At 54.7% G+C, this 15,259-nt stretch overlaps 1 protein-coding gene across 2 annotated transcripts; it reads left to right on the top strand.

The window, feature by feature from the left end:
- Positions 1-7,600: 7,600 nt before the first annotated feature.
- Positions 7,601-8,938, top strand: LOC111158979 (SRY-box 3). 2 transcript variants are annotated; one of them, XM_022521326.1, is made up of 3 exons: positions 7,826-7,892; positions 7,959-8,607; positions 8,695-8,938. In XM_022521326.1, exons 1-3 carry the CDS (start codon positions 7,826-7,828, stop codon positions 8,936-8,938), a joined length of 960 nt encoding a protein of 319 aa, XP_022377034.1. The 2 variants fall into 2 exon arrangements, with proteins under 2 accessions (XP_022377032.1, XP_022377034.1); XM_022521324.1 differs by having other exon boundaries at positions 7,601-8,938.
- The last annotated feature ends 6,321 nt before the right edge of the window (positions 8,939-15,259 follow it).

Genomic DNA, 15,259 nt, shown 5'->3' on the forward strand with positions numbered 1-15,259 from the left:
TATTGACAGACTATCTCTAAGTTATTTAAAGGATAAAAGGAATGACACCCCTCAGAGATAAGTCCATAGTTAACTGTGTTATTTTAAGTGATTTTATAGTTATGTAAAAATATTTTTTATTTCATAGTGAATGAATCAATTATCTTTAATTGAACTTTAAGAAATGATTCTAAGTCCTTTCAAGAGCACAAGTCCAAACAGTACGTTCCCAGGCCAACCTTATAGGATTGCACTATTGCTTAATTCTCCAAGGAATTACCTAGAGATTTATAAAGGTCAGATAGATAAATACTCTAATTTGAAAAGAAGCAAAGCTTTCCAGCCTATAACTCTATTTTGATGTTTCTAGAACGTGCATCCAAAGGCTTAGTTAAGACTTCCCGGTCTTAATTGCCAAATATTTTTCTCATATTATTACTTCACATATGTTGAAGGTTTTATTTTGCAGCACACCTACAAATGAGATTTTTTTTTCTTTTTGCAGGCCAGTTAATTTCACCAACTGATGAAGACTTTGTAATTTTTTTAAATGAAATTATATCTAATGACATCAAACCAATGCAGTTAGCAAATTTCAAAATCCATATTTTTAAAACACAAAGATGTATAAACCAAATTATGTCTAAAAGGCACAGAAAAATTATCTGGAGATGGATTTAGCTCTGTGAACAATTAGAAACAATGCTGAAAGCTGCTCATTTATGTCCCTCCCCTGTTATCACCTCGCCTGGGTCTTTCAATAATGGACTAAGAAATATAGGGGGAAAAAACAAAGCAGGGTTTTCAATATGGTTTTTCTTTGGGGAACAATAAAAACATTAAACTTTATACATTTAAGTGTCTGTGCACCGAATGGTAGCCTTTTCATGGGAGTCCAGCTTGGGTTTTGTCTGGGTGGGGAAGAGGGAGGGAGTCTGTGAATACCCTTAGAGTCATTTAAAATATATAGTATTAGCTAATTGATGAGAGGACTAAAAACAATAGTAAGTAGGCAGTCTGGCTGAGCGCCAGGAGCAAAGCTTTATGGTGAAAGCGAGTTTACATTAGAGGCCTGTTTTTCCCCTTTCCTTATATGAAATGAACAGCTGTAATTGAAAAGCAAGGAGCTCTATGGTTTATAGAAATAGGTGTTGTGAAGAGCCTTGGCCGTCTAATTTTCTTCCTATTGCAGGGCAGGCTTCCATTGTCTGTTTTTTAGAGCTAATTTCTTTTCTGATCAAAAGGCCCACGTCGTTGAAAAGGTAGTAATGACTATTCATTTGGCTGAAGCCTCCATTCTCCAGACTGCAAGCTTTATTTAGAAATGGCTATTTCTTTCTAAAAGGAAAAGCTCATTTATGTCCTCTATAATGTCAATTAAAGTAGAATATATTTTAATTATTTATCCTGAGGAGAAACCTTTTAGGAACTTAATTTAGTATGCCTATGCTATGCAGACACTACAATATGTGAATGTGGAATGATATCTAGGCACATGGGTTTTATTTTATTTTACCACTAATGAATAGTTTATTTGCAACTAATTAACAAGTTAAATCGGCACAATTAGTGTCGGATTTCTTTAATAATATAACTCATAAAGGGATAGCCATTGGACCTAGAAAATAAGGTTGGTTGTTGGCTTTGTAAAGAAACCATTCCACAAAAGGGGCAGTTTTTTCCTATTAAGAAAGGGTTATTGGGACGTTCTTCCCGTTGCTTTTTCACGTGAAAGCTGGCCTGTGCTGGGGGAGGAAATATGTTCAGAAACAAGGGGAGACGGTGTTAATTACACAAACATCACATTAGAAAAGCCTCCAGGTCGTAACCCAGCGACGCTTTCCGGAGAAACGAAATTGGGGTGACCGCGGCCTAAGCGCCAAAACGCCGGCGCGGCCGGGCCTCCCGACAGACCTCGCTCTGTCGCCCCGTCTGGCCGCCGGCCCGCACACAACCGGGTCGGCCTGAGCACAGGCGACCTCCATACCTGACAAGCAGCCGCACGCCGGCCGTCCCCGGGCCGCGTCCTCCGCCCGGCTCTCCGTTGGGAGCTGCGGCCCCGGAGCCTCGAACACCCGCCACTCAGACGGCGGCGCCGGGCGCGCGGGGGCCGGGGCTCCAGGCACGCGGGCGCCGCTGCGGGCGCCGCTCCGCAGGCGCAGCTCCGCGCGGCCGCCGGAAAGCGCGCGCGCACCGGGGAACGCGCGTGGCCCCCGCGAGCCGGGCGCACCGCAACGACCACCCGGTGGAGGCTCGTCCGGCCGCCGTCAGTGGCCGCCGAGGGACTCCTAAGGGCGGGTCGCGTGCGGTTCCTGGCGCACAGCACGGCACACAGTAGGTGTGCGATAAAGGGCGAGTGAAAGGGAAAGGAATGACGACCAGAAAGCGAGGCGAACACTGAAATTTTGCGCATCGAATTCCACAGCTCTCCACTCACCTCAAAGAAAAGGAGAAAGGAGAAAAGAAAGGAAGGAAAAGAGAAAAGAGGGAAGGAGGGAGAAGAGCTGCATGCTGCCTTGAGATTTAGAATGTTCTCCAGAGTGCTTGCGCTTGCCCCCAGCCCGCCATCATCCTGCGCCCCCAGCGGACGGGGCCGATGGTCTCGCCTGGTCACACCCGCGGCGCCTGTTGGTCTCGTGATGGTACAGGCATCCCTCCCCAGCGAGCACATCCCGGGAGCACTGCCAGGGGACCCGTGCCCCCCGCTGGCCGAATAAGCGTGTGGAGTAACTCAGACGACACTACGTACTGATAACGATTTCTAGATGGTTTTCCCCGCCCTGGCTTCCGGCAGGCCACCTCGCTGCTGTAGAGGGGCCCTGCCTTCGCAGCCACAGAAGGAAGTGGGAATGGGAGATAGGCCCAGGCCCAGTGGGAAGCCAGGCCTGGCGGTAGGGTGCGGGTTTGCAGGAGGCTGCTTGGCCGGGCTACAGCTTGAAGGGCTGAGCGCCTGCGGAGGGTTGTGGGCGGGGTTGGGGGTGGGGGCGGAGGAGGTTGTTGGGGAAGGCAAAGAGATTGACCGCAGTGAGTGATCCGGAAGACGTTCTGGTAGCGGGGACCCAGTTCCCGGGGAAGGGCCTGACTTCCTCTGGGGAGGTGGCAGTGCTCAGGTTGTTAGGTCGGCGAGAGGGCGCTGAAGGCAAAGGTTGTGAATTTCCTTGTAGTTGCTCCACACCTAGGGAAGAGAGAGTTGGTCATTCCTTAACACCCGGTGAGAGTGCAAGCGATCTTTGCAACTGAGCGCCAAGGTGTGGGCCAAGGCGATTCCCAGTGTGTCTACAAATTAAAGCTCAGCTAACCAAGTAAATCAAATTCGGAAACTGGCTTTTAAAAAGTTCACCCTCCCTCCCAAAAATTGTTACACCAAAGAGCAAGAGAATACAGTTGTACTGCCCACAAGAGACTTTTTGGTACCTCCAGGACCATGTCACCACACAACTCGGTAGCTCCCAATAAAACGGCTCTTCAGAAGAGAGCATCAACTAGGTTATGGTTTGCAACCTAACCACCAGCCTGGAATCTTCAGTTCCTTCCCAGACCTGTATGAATAAGTGTTTCATTGGAAGCTGTTGAGCAGGGAGCTGGAGTACTGCAGTTGGGGGAGGAGGAACCAACTGAATGCTTTGAGAACTGGAAGATGCTGTCTCTTCCATCTCCCCAGAGTGCTTTATAAGAGATGGCTCTGCAGCAGTCCCCAGCCTCTGATTTCTTGACCAAGGCCCTCGGTCTGGCCCAAACACACAATCTTGGCTAGGAGCCAGAGTATATGATGGTCAAGGGATGTTCTCAAGGAAGAAAGAGGAATTACTGCCTTTGGATAAGCAAACTTTTTTTTCGGCTGGAAAGCAAAGCGTTTCTGAAGGTCGCCGGGATACGTTTTCCCGCACTTAACTCAAAACCAGACCGCTCTCTGGGCTCTGCTGCACTTGAAAAAAGGCGATTGATTGTTCTACCCTATTGTCAGGCCTCGGCCCCCAGAGCGGGCACCGATACACACCCACCCCATCCTGAGATGCACGCAAAGGGCATCTCTTCCGAGAGTTGGGTCCTAATCGAGCCGGATACCCCGGAAAAGGGCCCCCATGAGCTGAGAAGGAATCAACGTCCCGCCTCCGCCCCCGCCGCCGTGAGCGATGGGAAAGCCCCTCTCCTACCCTGCTCTACCAGTTGCTCTATGGCACAACACAACAACTGCTCGAGTATACTTTGCAGGTATGAGACCCTCCGGACACCTGATTTCTGCCAAGGCTGGAAACCGGAGGAGGCAAGAGTGGGAGTGCACTGTGCACCCGGGGCCCGCCAGGCCAACACGCTAGAGCCCGGGTCCCCCGGGCTTTGCGCTAACCAGCCCTCTAAGGATAAGCACCACTTCTGCCCCGCGGCAAAACCTGCTACCTCTCCCTGAAGGGTTGGGGCGACCTCGAAGCCCGGGAGGGCGGGGAGGGGCGCCTCTAGGTGAAGTTTCCAACCGAAGCCAACAAACGGCGCTGTTGCCACGCCCTGGGTCTTGGGATCCCCAGTCCCAGCCCCAGTCGGAGGGAGCCAGAGCTCTCTTGGGAGGGCAGGGGGGATGGGGAGGGAGTACTTGGCCGGGTTCCCAGCCCGCCATCCGGGGCTCTGTGTGCCGCCACGGGTTCCCGGAGGCCCCAAAGGGCTAGAGAGCTACCGAACGCTCCCTCTTCTCCGGAAAAGGATGGAAAGAACTGGTCCTGGATCCCGCTGTGCCCCTTGCTTCCCTCACTCGTTGCAGAGTTCCTGTCAGAGACACAGGTTCTGGCTCCGCTGGCTGTCTTGCCTCGCCTAAGCCCCTGTCCGAATCGAGGCCCCTCGGGCTGTAGTACCTGCCTCGACCCTTCTCCCGACCCCTAGCTGAGATCGCGTCGCTCAGCTGGTGTCTGCGCCATTGCTGCTAGTGGGCCAGGAGAACGGGTTTCCTTCCAGCCTTCCCCGCACCTGCCCACGCCTGTAATGACCTTGTTCGACTATAGAGATGGTCGTTTGGGTTGAGGACGTTTCCTCGGAAATGTTTTGAAGGAAATTCGCCTTGACTCCTGCTTAGGGCTGTGCAGACCACCCCGGAGCCACCAGGCACACAGAGACCGTTTGAATCGCGGCCTCCGAGGGAATCCAGGACTGTGGGAGACGCTATCTGTCCTGGTGGAACACTGGCAGAGTGTGAAATGTGAAAATGAGCTCACCTAAGCCACTGGCTAGTCAAATGACAAACAGCTGGGGGCAGTCACTAGTCCCCTAATAATCTGCTGCGGGGAGGCGTACAGACCTAGTGCCACATCCCTTGCCTTGGGAAATACGCAGCCCAGGCGCTGTCACCACAACGGCTTACTTGGGTCCTAAAACTTGGAAAGAATCCTGACATCTGTCAGGCTACTGGACGCCAGGCCGCGCGTCGGTTGGGTAGTTTCCTAAAACGCGCTTCACTTAGCAACAGCCTCAGAGGCCCAGGGAACCCGAGAGGGCATCTGGAGAAGGCGGCAGGCGGGCAGGGTTACCGCACATTAACTTATTTGGGAGAAGGTGGGTTTGCCTAGGAAAAATGGACTTTGTCAACTAGTTCTGCCAGAAAACAAGTGCTGGTGGAGATCGCCAAATCATTCGATTTTCTGAGACACGTCTTCCAGTCTGTGCCAGCTTAAGTATGCACACCCATGCACGGGCACACGCACACACACACACACACACACACATGCACACACAAACACACAGACATAAGACCCATACACAGAACCATTCCAGATAGTTTACTTTAAAACCCTAAATCGCATAACTGTTCAAAGGACTGCAGCCCTTGACTGTAGACATTTTCTTCCTTCCGGCCAGAAAAGCAAGAGAACATAGACCAGGTGCAACCCAAACTTAAGGGGCTGGTTCAGAGACGCAAAATTTCCAGAAGATGATGCCAAGTGGGAGCCAGGATTCTAGTGTCACCGGTCCGCCCACCCCAGAGGGGGCTGGTCTGCTCTATGCCAGCTCCCTCCCAAGGCATCGCGGTATACTTTTAAATTCGTGCAGGAAAGGTTGGGGGGCGCTCCCAGCATGCAGGTGTCCCAGGATCGCCTAGTTTTTGCATTAGCGCTAAGGAGCTAGAAGCCTAAGTTTTTGTATTTTTTCACACTTCGGATTTACGCTATTCTTTTGATTCCCCATCTTTCCACGAGGCTGGGGGAAGGGGACCACACTGTGCAGACGCCGTATTTCACTCTCTGCCACTTCTGCCTGGCTCGCTACTCCTTCCCATCGGTCGCCTCGGGCGTCTCCGGGAGTTTCTAACGCTGTGCCACTCGCTCAGGCTGGCGAAGGCGAATGTCCGGGTTCCCTCTACCCGCAGCCTGGGCTCCCGAGACACTAGTCTTTGGCAGACAACATGACATGCGGGTGAATGTCCCGCTCCGAGTCTCGAGGCTCTGGCCAGGATGGCTGTAAAACAAAAAAGGAGAGGGACGGAATCCGTTAGCAGAGCCTGCTCCCCGGGGAGGCGGCGCGGCTGCGCAGCGAGAGCAGCGCTCAGTGGTCCTGGCAGGTGCGCGGCCAGTGGAGGGGGCCCGGCGGTCCGCCCCGAGGACGGCCTCGGCTCCTCTCCGGCCACCGTCCCCCCGCCCCAACCTCCAAGAAACTTTTCTTTCACTTGGAGAGGCTCCGTGTTGCCATGAAAACGGATTTTCCAAGGGGCCCGACCCTCCCCCTCAGGGGCATCGGACTGGAAAAACCGAAATGGCCAGAGAGCAGAGACAAAAAGGGGCCGCTAAGCGGGGGCCTGGAGCGAGAGAGCGGAGGCCGGTTCACCCCCTCCGCCCCCCACACACTCTCCGCACCACCGCATGTGAGCGCCTCCGCCCGGCCCGGGCAGCAGGCGGCTGACTGCTCGCCTTCACTCAAGCCAGCGGAGAGCGTCACAACCCCAGTGCGCTCCGCGGTTCTGAAGCCTGTCTCCCGTGCCTCGGTCCCTCATCCCGGCTCCATCCTGGGCGCGCAGGCCCGCGGCTTCCCGGCAGAGGGTCCTGCTGGGACAGCGGTCGATTCCAGGGAGGGCTTCTCGGAGCCTCCGTCGCGCCCTGAGTCCCCAAGCTCGCCTGGGTAACTGGCGATGCCCTGTGTCCCTATCGCTGGCAGCAGAAGCGGTCGGAGGACCTCCGCGCAGACGGCTGGATGCTTTGCAGGGTGGCCCCGGTACCAGGCACCGCTCGGTCCTGATGGGGCTGCAAAGTTGCTTTCTGAACCCCGAGGGCGCCCCTCTGCCCCCTCCCCCCAATCCTGCTCGCGCGCCCCCTCCCCCCTCCGTCACTTCCTCGAGTTTCGTTCTTTCAAACTTTTTGAGACAATAATTGGTGGTCTCTGAGCGGCTCTCTGGGACTCCCGCCTCCTGAATAACTCTCGTCACGTCACCGGGCCCAAGAGGGGCGTGGGGGTGAACGAAAGGGCTCCCCGAACTTTTTTTTTTTCCACTGGGGCCGCACGGGGACTCCGTGATGATTGGCCAGGGCGCATCACTGTGAGCCCGTCAATCACCGGGCCTCCCGGTGGCGAGGGGCGGACCGAGTCCCAACCCCGGGGGATCGGAGCAGGTATATATAAGGGAGCCGGCGAGCGCCGGGCCAGACTGCGAATGCGGCCAGCTCGAGACAACGCATCAGGTGCGAGTAGCCTGCGGGTTCCTGCCGACTTGGCGCGGAGCACTTTGGCAAGCCTGCCCTTCCCGCCTGACCCGCCGGCCCACCGGCCCCCGAGCACCCCTCCGACGGAGTCCCCGGGCCTTTTCACCGTGGCCGCTCCAGCTCCGGGAGCGCCTTCTCCTCCCGCCACTCTGGCGCACCTACTTCCCGCCCCGGCCATGTACAGCCTGCTGGAGACCGAGCTCAAGAACCCCGTGGGGCCACCCACCCCTGCGGCGGGCGCAGGTGGCCCCGCAGCCCCCGGCGGCGCAGGCAAGAGCAGCGCGAACGCAGGCAGCGGCGCGAACGCAGGCGGCGGCAGCGGCGGGGGCTCGAGTGGCGGGGGCGGGGGCGGCGACCAGGACCGCGTGAAGAGGCCCATGAACGCCTTCATGGTGTGGTCCCGCGGGCAGCGGCGCAAGATGGCCCTGGAGAACCCCAAGATGCACAACTCCGAGATCAGCAAGCGCCTGGGCGCCGACTGGAAACTGCTGACCGACGCCGAGAAGCGGCCGTTCATCGACGAGGCCAAGCGACTGCGCGCCGTACACATGAAAGAGTACCCGGACTACAAGTACCGGCCGCGCCGCAAGACCAAGACGCTGCTCAAGAAGGACAAGTACTCCCTGCCCGGAGGCCTGCTGCCCCCCGGCGCGGCCGCAGCCGCCGCCGCCGCCGCCGCGGCCGCCGCCGCCAGCAGCCCGGTGGGCGTGGGCCAGCGCCTGGACACGTACACACACGTGAACGGCTGGGCCAACGGCGCATACTCGCTGGTGCAGGAGCAGCTGGGCTACGCGCAGCCCGCGACCATGAGCAGCCCGCCGCCGCCGCCCGCGCTGCCGCAGATGCACCGCTACGACATGGCCGGCCTGCAGTACAGCCCCATGATGCCGCCCGGCGCCCAGAGCTACATGAACGCCGCCGCAGCCGCCGCCGCCGCCTCGGGCTACGGGGGCATGGCGCCCTCGGCCGCCGCCGCCGCAGCCGCCGCCTACGGGCAGCAGCCCGCCACCGCCGCCGCCGCGGCCGCCGCCGCCGCCGCCATGAGCCTGGGCCCCATGGGCACGGTGGTGAAGACCGAACCCAGCTCGCCGCCGCCCGCCATCACATCGCACTCGCAGCGCGCGTGCCTCGGCGACCTGCGCGACATGATCAGCATGTACCTGCCACCCGGCGGGGACGCGGCCGACGCCGCCTCGCCGCTGCCCGGCGGCCGCCTGCACAGCGTACACCAGCACTACCAGGGCGCTGGGACTGCCGTCAACGGCACGGTGCCGCTGACCCACATCTGAGCGCCTGCCTGCGCGCGCCGCCCCTCCGCCCCCATCCCGCCCCGCACCCCCAAGTTGGGACGCCTTGTTGTTTAGCTTTGCTTGCCTGGGAACTGTTGCCTTGTACCGATGATGGGGAGGACAGAAAGTTTTGCTGTAGCTGTCGGGTTTTGTACGAAAGCGAAAAGAAGTCCGGAGCAGCGGAAATGGGACTTTCTAGAGCTCGCCTGCTCCTCGCCGCTGCCCCTCCCTCCCCTTTTGTAGACTGGGAATCGCTGTGATGCTTGCAGAGAAAAAGCAGCCCCCCTCCTCCTCCTCCTCCTCCTCCTGGGTTCCTGGGTTTTTCTGTTGCATTTGAAAATGTTGTCTCGTTAGTTGTCTGTTAGCCAAGGAGTGAGTGAATAAGAGAAACGTGCTCTCTCGGGGAGGCTGGCCTGAGAACGGCAACGCCTCCTCCCCTCGTCGCGTTGCATCGGTTTTCCTCGTGGGTTTTTGGGGGGCTGACCGCGCGGAGTGGCGCGGCAGCTCAGGCCAATGTTAATTTATAGCCAGGTGTGCGTGTGTCTCCCGCCTCGCCGCCCCTGGCCGGGGGACAGCTTCTGTCCAGTCCGCATTTAGGCTGTTGAGTTCGTGATTTCTGCCGTGATCTGTTTGATATTTCGTCGCGCTAATGTATTCGGATTTCGTTTGGGTGGTGGGGAAGGGGCTATTTTGTTTCAGGTTTTCCAAGGTTTTACTCTTAATTCCTAAATGAGAGATCAATAAATTTTATAACCAACGTAATGGAGTCCTGATAATTTTGCGGGCCTGAAACTCTCCGCGGGTCGGGGAGGGAACCATCACTCGGTATTAAGAGCCATGGTCCCGTCCTGCAGGGGCAGGGGTGGGGGCAGCGAGCGTGATCCGAGAGGGTTTCTGACTCCTGGTCATCCAAAACACTCCAGTTCCCGATCCTTGCTACGGAAACTCCAAGGAGCAGGCGGTTGGTCTTCCGGGAGCGTGTGCGGGAGCCGGCACCCGCTCGCTGAGCCGAACACCCCGCGGCCATGCACTTGTTGATAGCGGGCAGCGCCGGCTGAAGGAGTGTCTGCCGCTGCAGCCACGCGGTGCGGGGAGTGGCTGCCCGCGGCCGCGGAAACCGGCCAGAAGTAGGGGGCACGTTTACCTTTGTGCACTGGGGCGGGAAGACATTTGAGCCGAGCAGAAATATTTACAAAACGAAAACCCTTCGGAAATCTCAATTATCCTATTAAAAATAAATGGTTACAGGGATCCCGAGCAGGAAGTAAGTGCATTTCAACCGTGGTGGCTGGAGCGGCAGGAGCTTCAACACTAGAACGCTGGGTTTTTAAAAGTGCACCTCACACTTGAAAAGATCTCTAAAACTCCTCCACTGGCTTTTTCTTTTTGACTTGTCAACCCAGACCACCTATTTGTTTTCCAGAAGAAGCTCTCTCTCATCCCAAACCTCCAGACCGCTTTCTACTCCTCCCCACCCCCCTTGGCTTCCCCCCAATCCCTGACCCTTAGGAATTCCACCGTGCCCCCCGAAAGGCCTTTCGTTTCGCGCCCGGCCACACCGCCCCAGTGTATCTGTTTGGGGCCTAGGAAGAAAACAAATAAAACCAGTGTTTTTTTACCCCCTCCTCAGCTGTTTGAGGTGATTTCCTTAATCCCTTTAATCCTGTTACCTCGCTATCCCAGAATAACTAAACTCGGTCTTTCCAATAAGCTTGGCCTGGTGCACCGTTCTTATCCTCATCCACTCTTGATCACAGGTTTCTTTGCTTGAGGTCTGCCGGGACTCTGGGCGACAGAATCTCCCATAAATTGGTCCGAATTCCACATTTCCAACCGGCTTTCTTTGTGCGGGCCAGCCATTCACCTGCGGGCCTGGGCGGGCCTCAGGGGGAGGGGCGGAGGCTTTCTACCGCTTCGGGGGTCGTGCCCGCTTTTTACACATCACTGCGGATCCTGGAGACTAAGCTCACCACGCCTCTCCAAGAAAGGTCGGGTCTTCCAGAGAAGGCAGCGCCACCCCTCCCCCGCAGACGGGGGCACTGTCTCCGCCCCCCCCCCCCCCCCCAACCCAACGCGCCCCACCCGGTACTTTGCAGCTCGAGCTGGGAAGGCAACCGGCGGTGATGCACAGACCCCCGCGCTGTGCCCTCCACCCCACCCTGTGCTCCTCCCGGGCCTGCCGCGTCCCGGACAGGGTTCGGGCGAGGTCTCCGTTCCACACCCTCCACTCTCCATTCCGGGGTCACAGACCCCGAGCCCCTCCTGGCTGGTGGGTGCTGCAACTCTTGCCGCTGGGATGGTAGCAAACCCACAGGCTGCCCGGGCGGGGAGCCCTCACTACTCCCCCTTCAACCCCCCACCCGCCCCGCCACACACACACACACACCGTCGCCCCGGTGCTCCAACGTCCCCCAGGGCCGTCCCTCTCTTGTCATCTCCACCCCCCTATTCATATCTTTCGCAGTGTTTGGGCCTCAGTAAAATACCTGGCTGTAGGTTACTCTGGGTTCAAATTGCTAGCGATTGTGGACACAAGTTTGGTCTGCAGTGACTCCAGGAAAGGGAGGGTGAAAACAAGCAGTTTCCCCCCACTGAGGGGGCGGTGCCTACGGGGGGAAGAAACTGACGCGGCTCCTTTCGGAGAGTCCATTGTGCTGCTGCTTTCTTAGAAGTGCCAGGGTCCCCCTTTCAGCGGGGTTCATATACTGCTCACTCCCTCTTGGAGCACCCGTGGCTTTGTGCTCCACTTGTCTGGTTTCCAACTTGTCTTTAAGAAAAAAGATTTCATCAATCAGCACATTTACAGAATTTAAATATAGATGAACGATATCTCTCTCTCTCTCTCTCTTTTTAAACTTTGGTGTTAGGGAAGGGAGGAGAACTGAGCCTAAACCGGAGTGAAACTTCCATCTCCCAGGCCAGAGTTTTCCAACTAGAGCACCCCCTCCCAGCTCCCACTCCTCCCACACACACCTCCTACCCGACAACTGCCCCTTCCTCTGTTGTACAGATTGGGGTTCTGGTAAGATTTAACTTAAAATAATGTTTCTTTCTGCTCTTAAGTGGTCAAACCCCGGCTCCTGCTTCTTCTATCTTATTTCCCTAGATGAAACTGGCTCCTAAGGGGGAAAGAGTGCTCAGGATTGCTGAGCTGGGACACAGAAGAACCAGACCCCCAGGCCCGCAGGGCTCTCTGATCCACCACAAGACAGAGAAACCCCTGAAATCCCAGCCCCAGCTGCCTCGTAAGCCCACAATGCAGTGGTGTCTCTACAGAAGAGGTCATTCCTGACACAGACACCTAGAAGCCAGGGCTAGGAGAAAGGAGATCTAAAGTGGGAAGCACGAGGTCCTTACACAGTAGAAGAGACCAGCCCATCTTTTTTAGCTTTCTCCTGACTGGGGGCCGGGGCGGGGGGGGGGGGGGGGGGGGGGGGGGGGGGGGGGGAGCTACCTTGTGGTAAGAATTATCCCATATAGAGATTTTCTTCCCTGTCCTCTCCACACAACTCCCCTCATTAATCTCCCTTCTAGAAATCTACAGTGGGGGAGAGGGCATCCAAAACGTAGACCAACATTTGTAAACAGACGTTCGTCACAGAACTCCTTAAATGGTAAAAGTTATGCACAAGCCAAATGTCCAACAAATAAGAAAATGTTGTTTAAAATATGTTTTCAAAAAAGGCTTCTTTGCAGATATTAAAAATTGTGTGCGGAGAGATTTTAATGACAGGGAAATGTTTAAAACACAAAAGGAAAAGAGCAAGATACACAAAAGTATGTTCAGTGTGTATGACCTATTTAGCAATAAGGATATATGACTGGAAAAATATGCAAAAATGCAGGGTAGTATTATGAATACTGGTTAGTCTTCCTTTTATGTTCTCATACTTTCCAATTTCCTCTGATAGGATTGTATTCCTGTTATCACCAGAAAAGTCAGGTTAAAAATAATTCTCTCCCTATCACAAATACAGAAATGTGTCTCCATGTGAAAGAAGAAAGTTCTAGCTTTCCCTTCATTTGTTTTGGGGTGAGGAGGGGGGCAGGGAGCCCCAGGAGCAGTAATCCTCCAGCTCTCCTCCTCGGGGTTGGGGCCTGCAGTGAACACAGGCAGGACGAGCACACCAGAGCAACCCCCCGCCAGGCGCCCTCCTCAGTAAGCAGGAGCAGGATCAGATTAGTGACGGCTCCTTCATTCTTCAGACCCACTCACTGGAGAAAAAGACCTCCTTGGGAGCCAAGCTGAACAGCCGGGGCTGTGGGAAGCAGGGGCCACTGAGGAACCAGGAGGCACATAAACCTGGGGGCCTAAGCAACCCTCACTGCCCCCTGAGGAGAGGGGCAGGAAGTAAGCCCTTACTTAGGTGGGGTCCCAGGCCCGGTGAAGGAAGGGCTGGGTGAGTACCCACCAGCGAATGGACGCGCTATGCTGTGTCCCTCCGCCCCTTGGCCACCCTCCTCATCCACACTGCTGACATTTCTTGCCGGACCACCGCCATGGCCTCTGACCTGCTCCTGCTTCCACTCTGCTCCCCACTGTTCGCCTACATGTTTTCTCCATAGAATGTTCCCTCCAACTTCCCAAACACAAACCCTATCGTTGTCGCTTCCCATCTTAATAACCTTCCGGTGGCTTCCTCCGGACGGCTCTTGAAAAACTGTACCAACTCCTCCAAAGCTTTGCTTGATCCAATGCCTGCCCATCTCTCTGAGCTCAACTATTTTCCCTCCCTCAACCCCCGCCAGGATTCCTTTGGGCAATGTCTGTTGAGTAAATAAATCATAGTTCCTGATAGTTTCACATCTAAACCAATTTTAATGGCCATCCATTGACTAAGATAAAGATTGCTCTACACGGTAGCCATCTCGTTTTGTGAGATTTCATTTTGCGGGATTTGCCCAAATCTGTGCATAAAATGCAGATTTCCTGATGACAAAATCTCCTAGCAAAAATATATCATTTCTTTCCTGCCTTGGGGCTTTTGATGTGCTATTCCCTTTTCCAGGAATGTTCTTTCTCAAGCTCTTCCCTCAGATGATCTAAAGCCCTCCAGAAGATCTCAGCCCTAGCATCGCTTCTGGGAAGCTGTCCATGATGCCTTCCTTCGGAATAGGACAGATCCCCTTGTTACAGCTCTCATAGCCCTAGGTTACGTCAAACACTGATCCCAATGGTCAATTTACGTTTATTGGTGTGATTCTGTTATCTGTCTCCCTCCTGGCTTCTAGGTACCTAGCACAGTGCCTATTCCGTAGTAGGCTCTCAAAAACGTATGTGGAGGGTTTACTGCATGTTTAAGGAATGAGGGCCGTGGGGGCTTGAAGCTAATGGGATCAGTGCAAGCCCATGAAAATCAAGACGGAATTTGCCACCCTGGCTCCATTCCTTAGCAGCTATAGGCTTTGAGGACATGACTTACTCTGAGTCGCAAGTTCTTCAGATGTCAAGCGGGAACAACAATATCTCTGGTCTCTCGCGAGGATTCAAAACAACAACAGGGGCGCCTGGGTGGCTCAGTGGGTTAAAGCCTCTGCCTTCGACTCAGGTCGTGATCCCAGGGTCCTGGGATCGAGCCCCACATCGGGTTCTCTGCTCAGCGGGGAGCCTGCTTCCCCCTCTCTCTGCCTGCCTCTCTGCCTACTTGTGATCTCTATCAAATAAATAAATAAAATCTTAAAAACAACAACAACAACAAAACAACAAAAAAGATGCTCTGAGAGCGAGTATGGTGCCTGGCACCCAGCCGTTGTACAGTGTGTGTTAGTATGATTATGACCTTGGTTAGTAGCCTGTTGATCCTTTAGGGAGGAACTTACGGCCCCTGGTCAGATTCTGTACTTCCCACCATCACAAGTGATGTTCCTCATTGCTGAGGCCAGCGCTTGCCATGGAAAGAAGGCAAAATAAGACATCCGCATTAAAAACAAACACTATGACACCAAAAGCATAAACACAAAGGAAAAAATAGATAAATTGAACTTGGCCAAAAAAACCTCTTTTGCTTCAAAGGACATCATCAAGAAGGTGAAGAGACAACCCATAGACTAGGAGAAAAAATGTGAAAATCATATATAGGATAAGGGGCCTGCATCCAGACTATATAGAAAGTTAAAACTCAATAATAAAAAAATGCCCAATTGAAAATGAGCGAAGGCCTTGAACAGGTATTATTCCAAAGAGAATATACAAGTGGCTGACAAACACACGAAAAGATGCTGGACATCATTAGTCATCAGAGAAGTGCAAGTCAAAACCAGAGACAGCACCGCAAGGACGGCTATAATAGTAATTTAAAAATAGGCAAAGCAAGTGTGGCT

This window comes from Enhydra lutris, unplaced genomic scaffold (genome assembly GCF_002288905.1).
Source record: "Enhydra lutris kenyoni isolate GAN:26980312 unplaced genomic scaffold, ASM228890v2 scaffoldscaffold65, whole genome shotgun sequence".
NCBI lineage: Eukaryota > Metazoa > Chordata > Mammalia > Carnivora > Mustelidae > Enhydra > Enhydra lutris.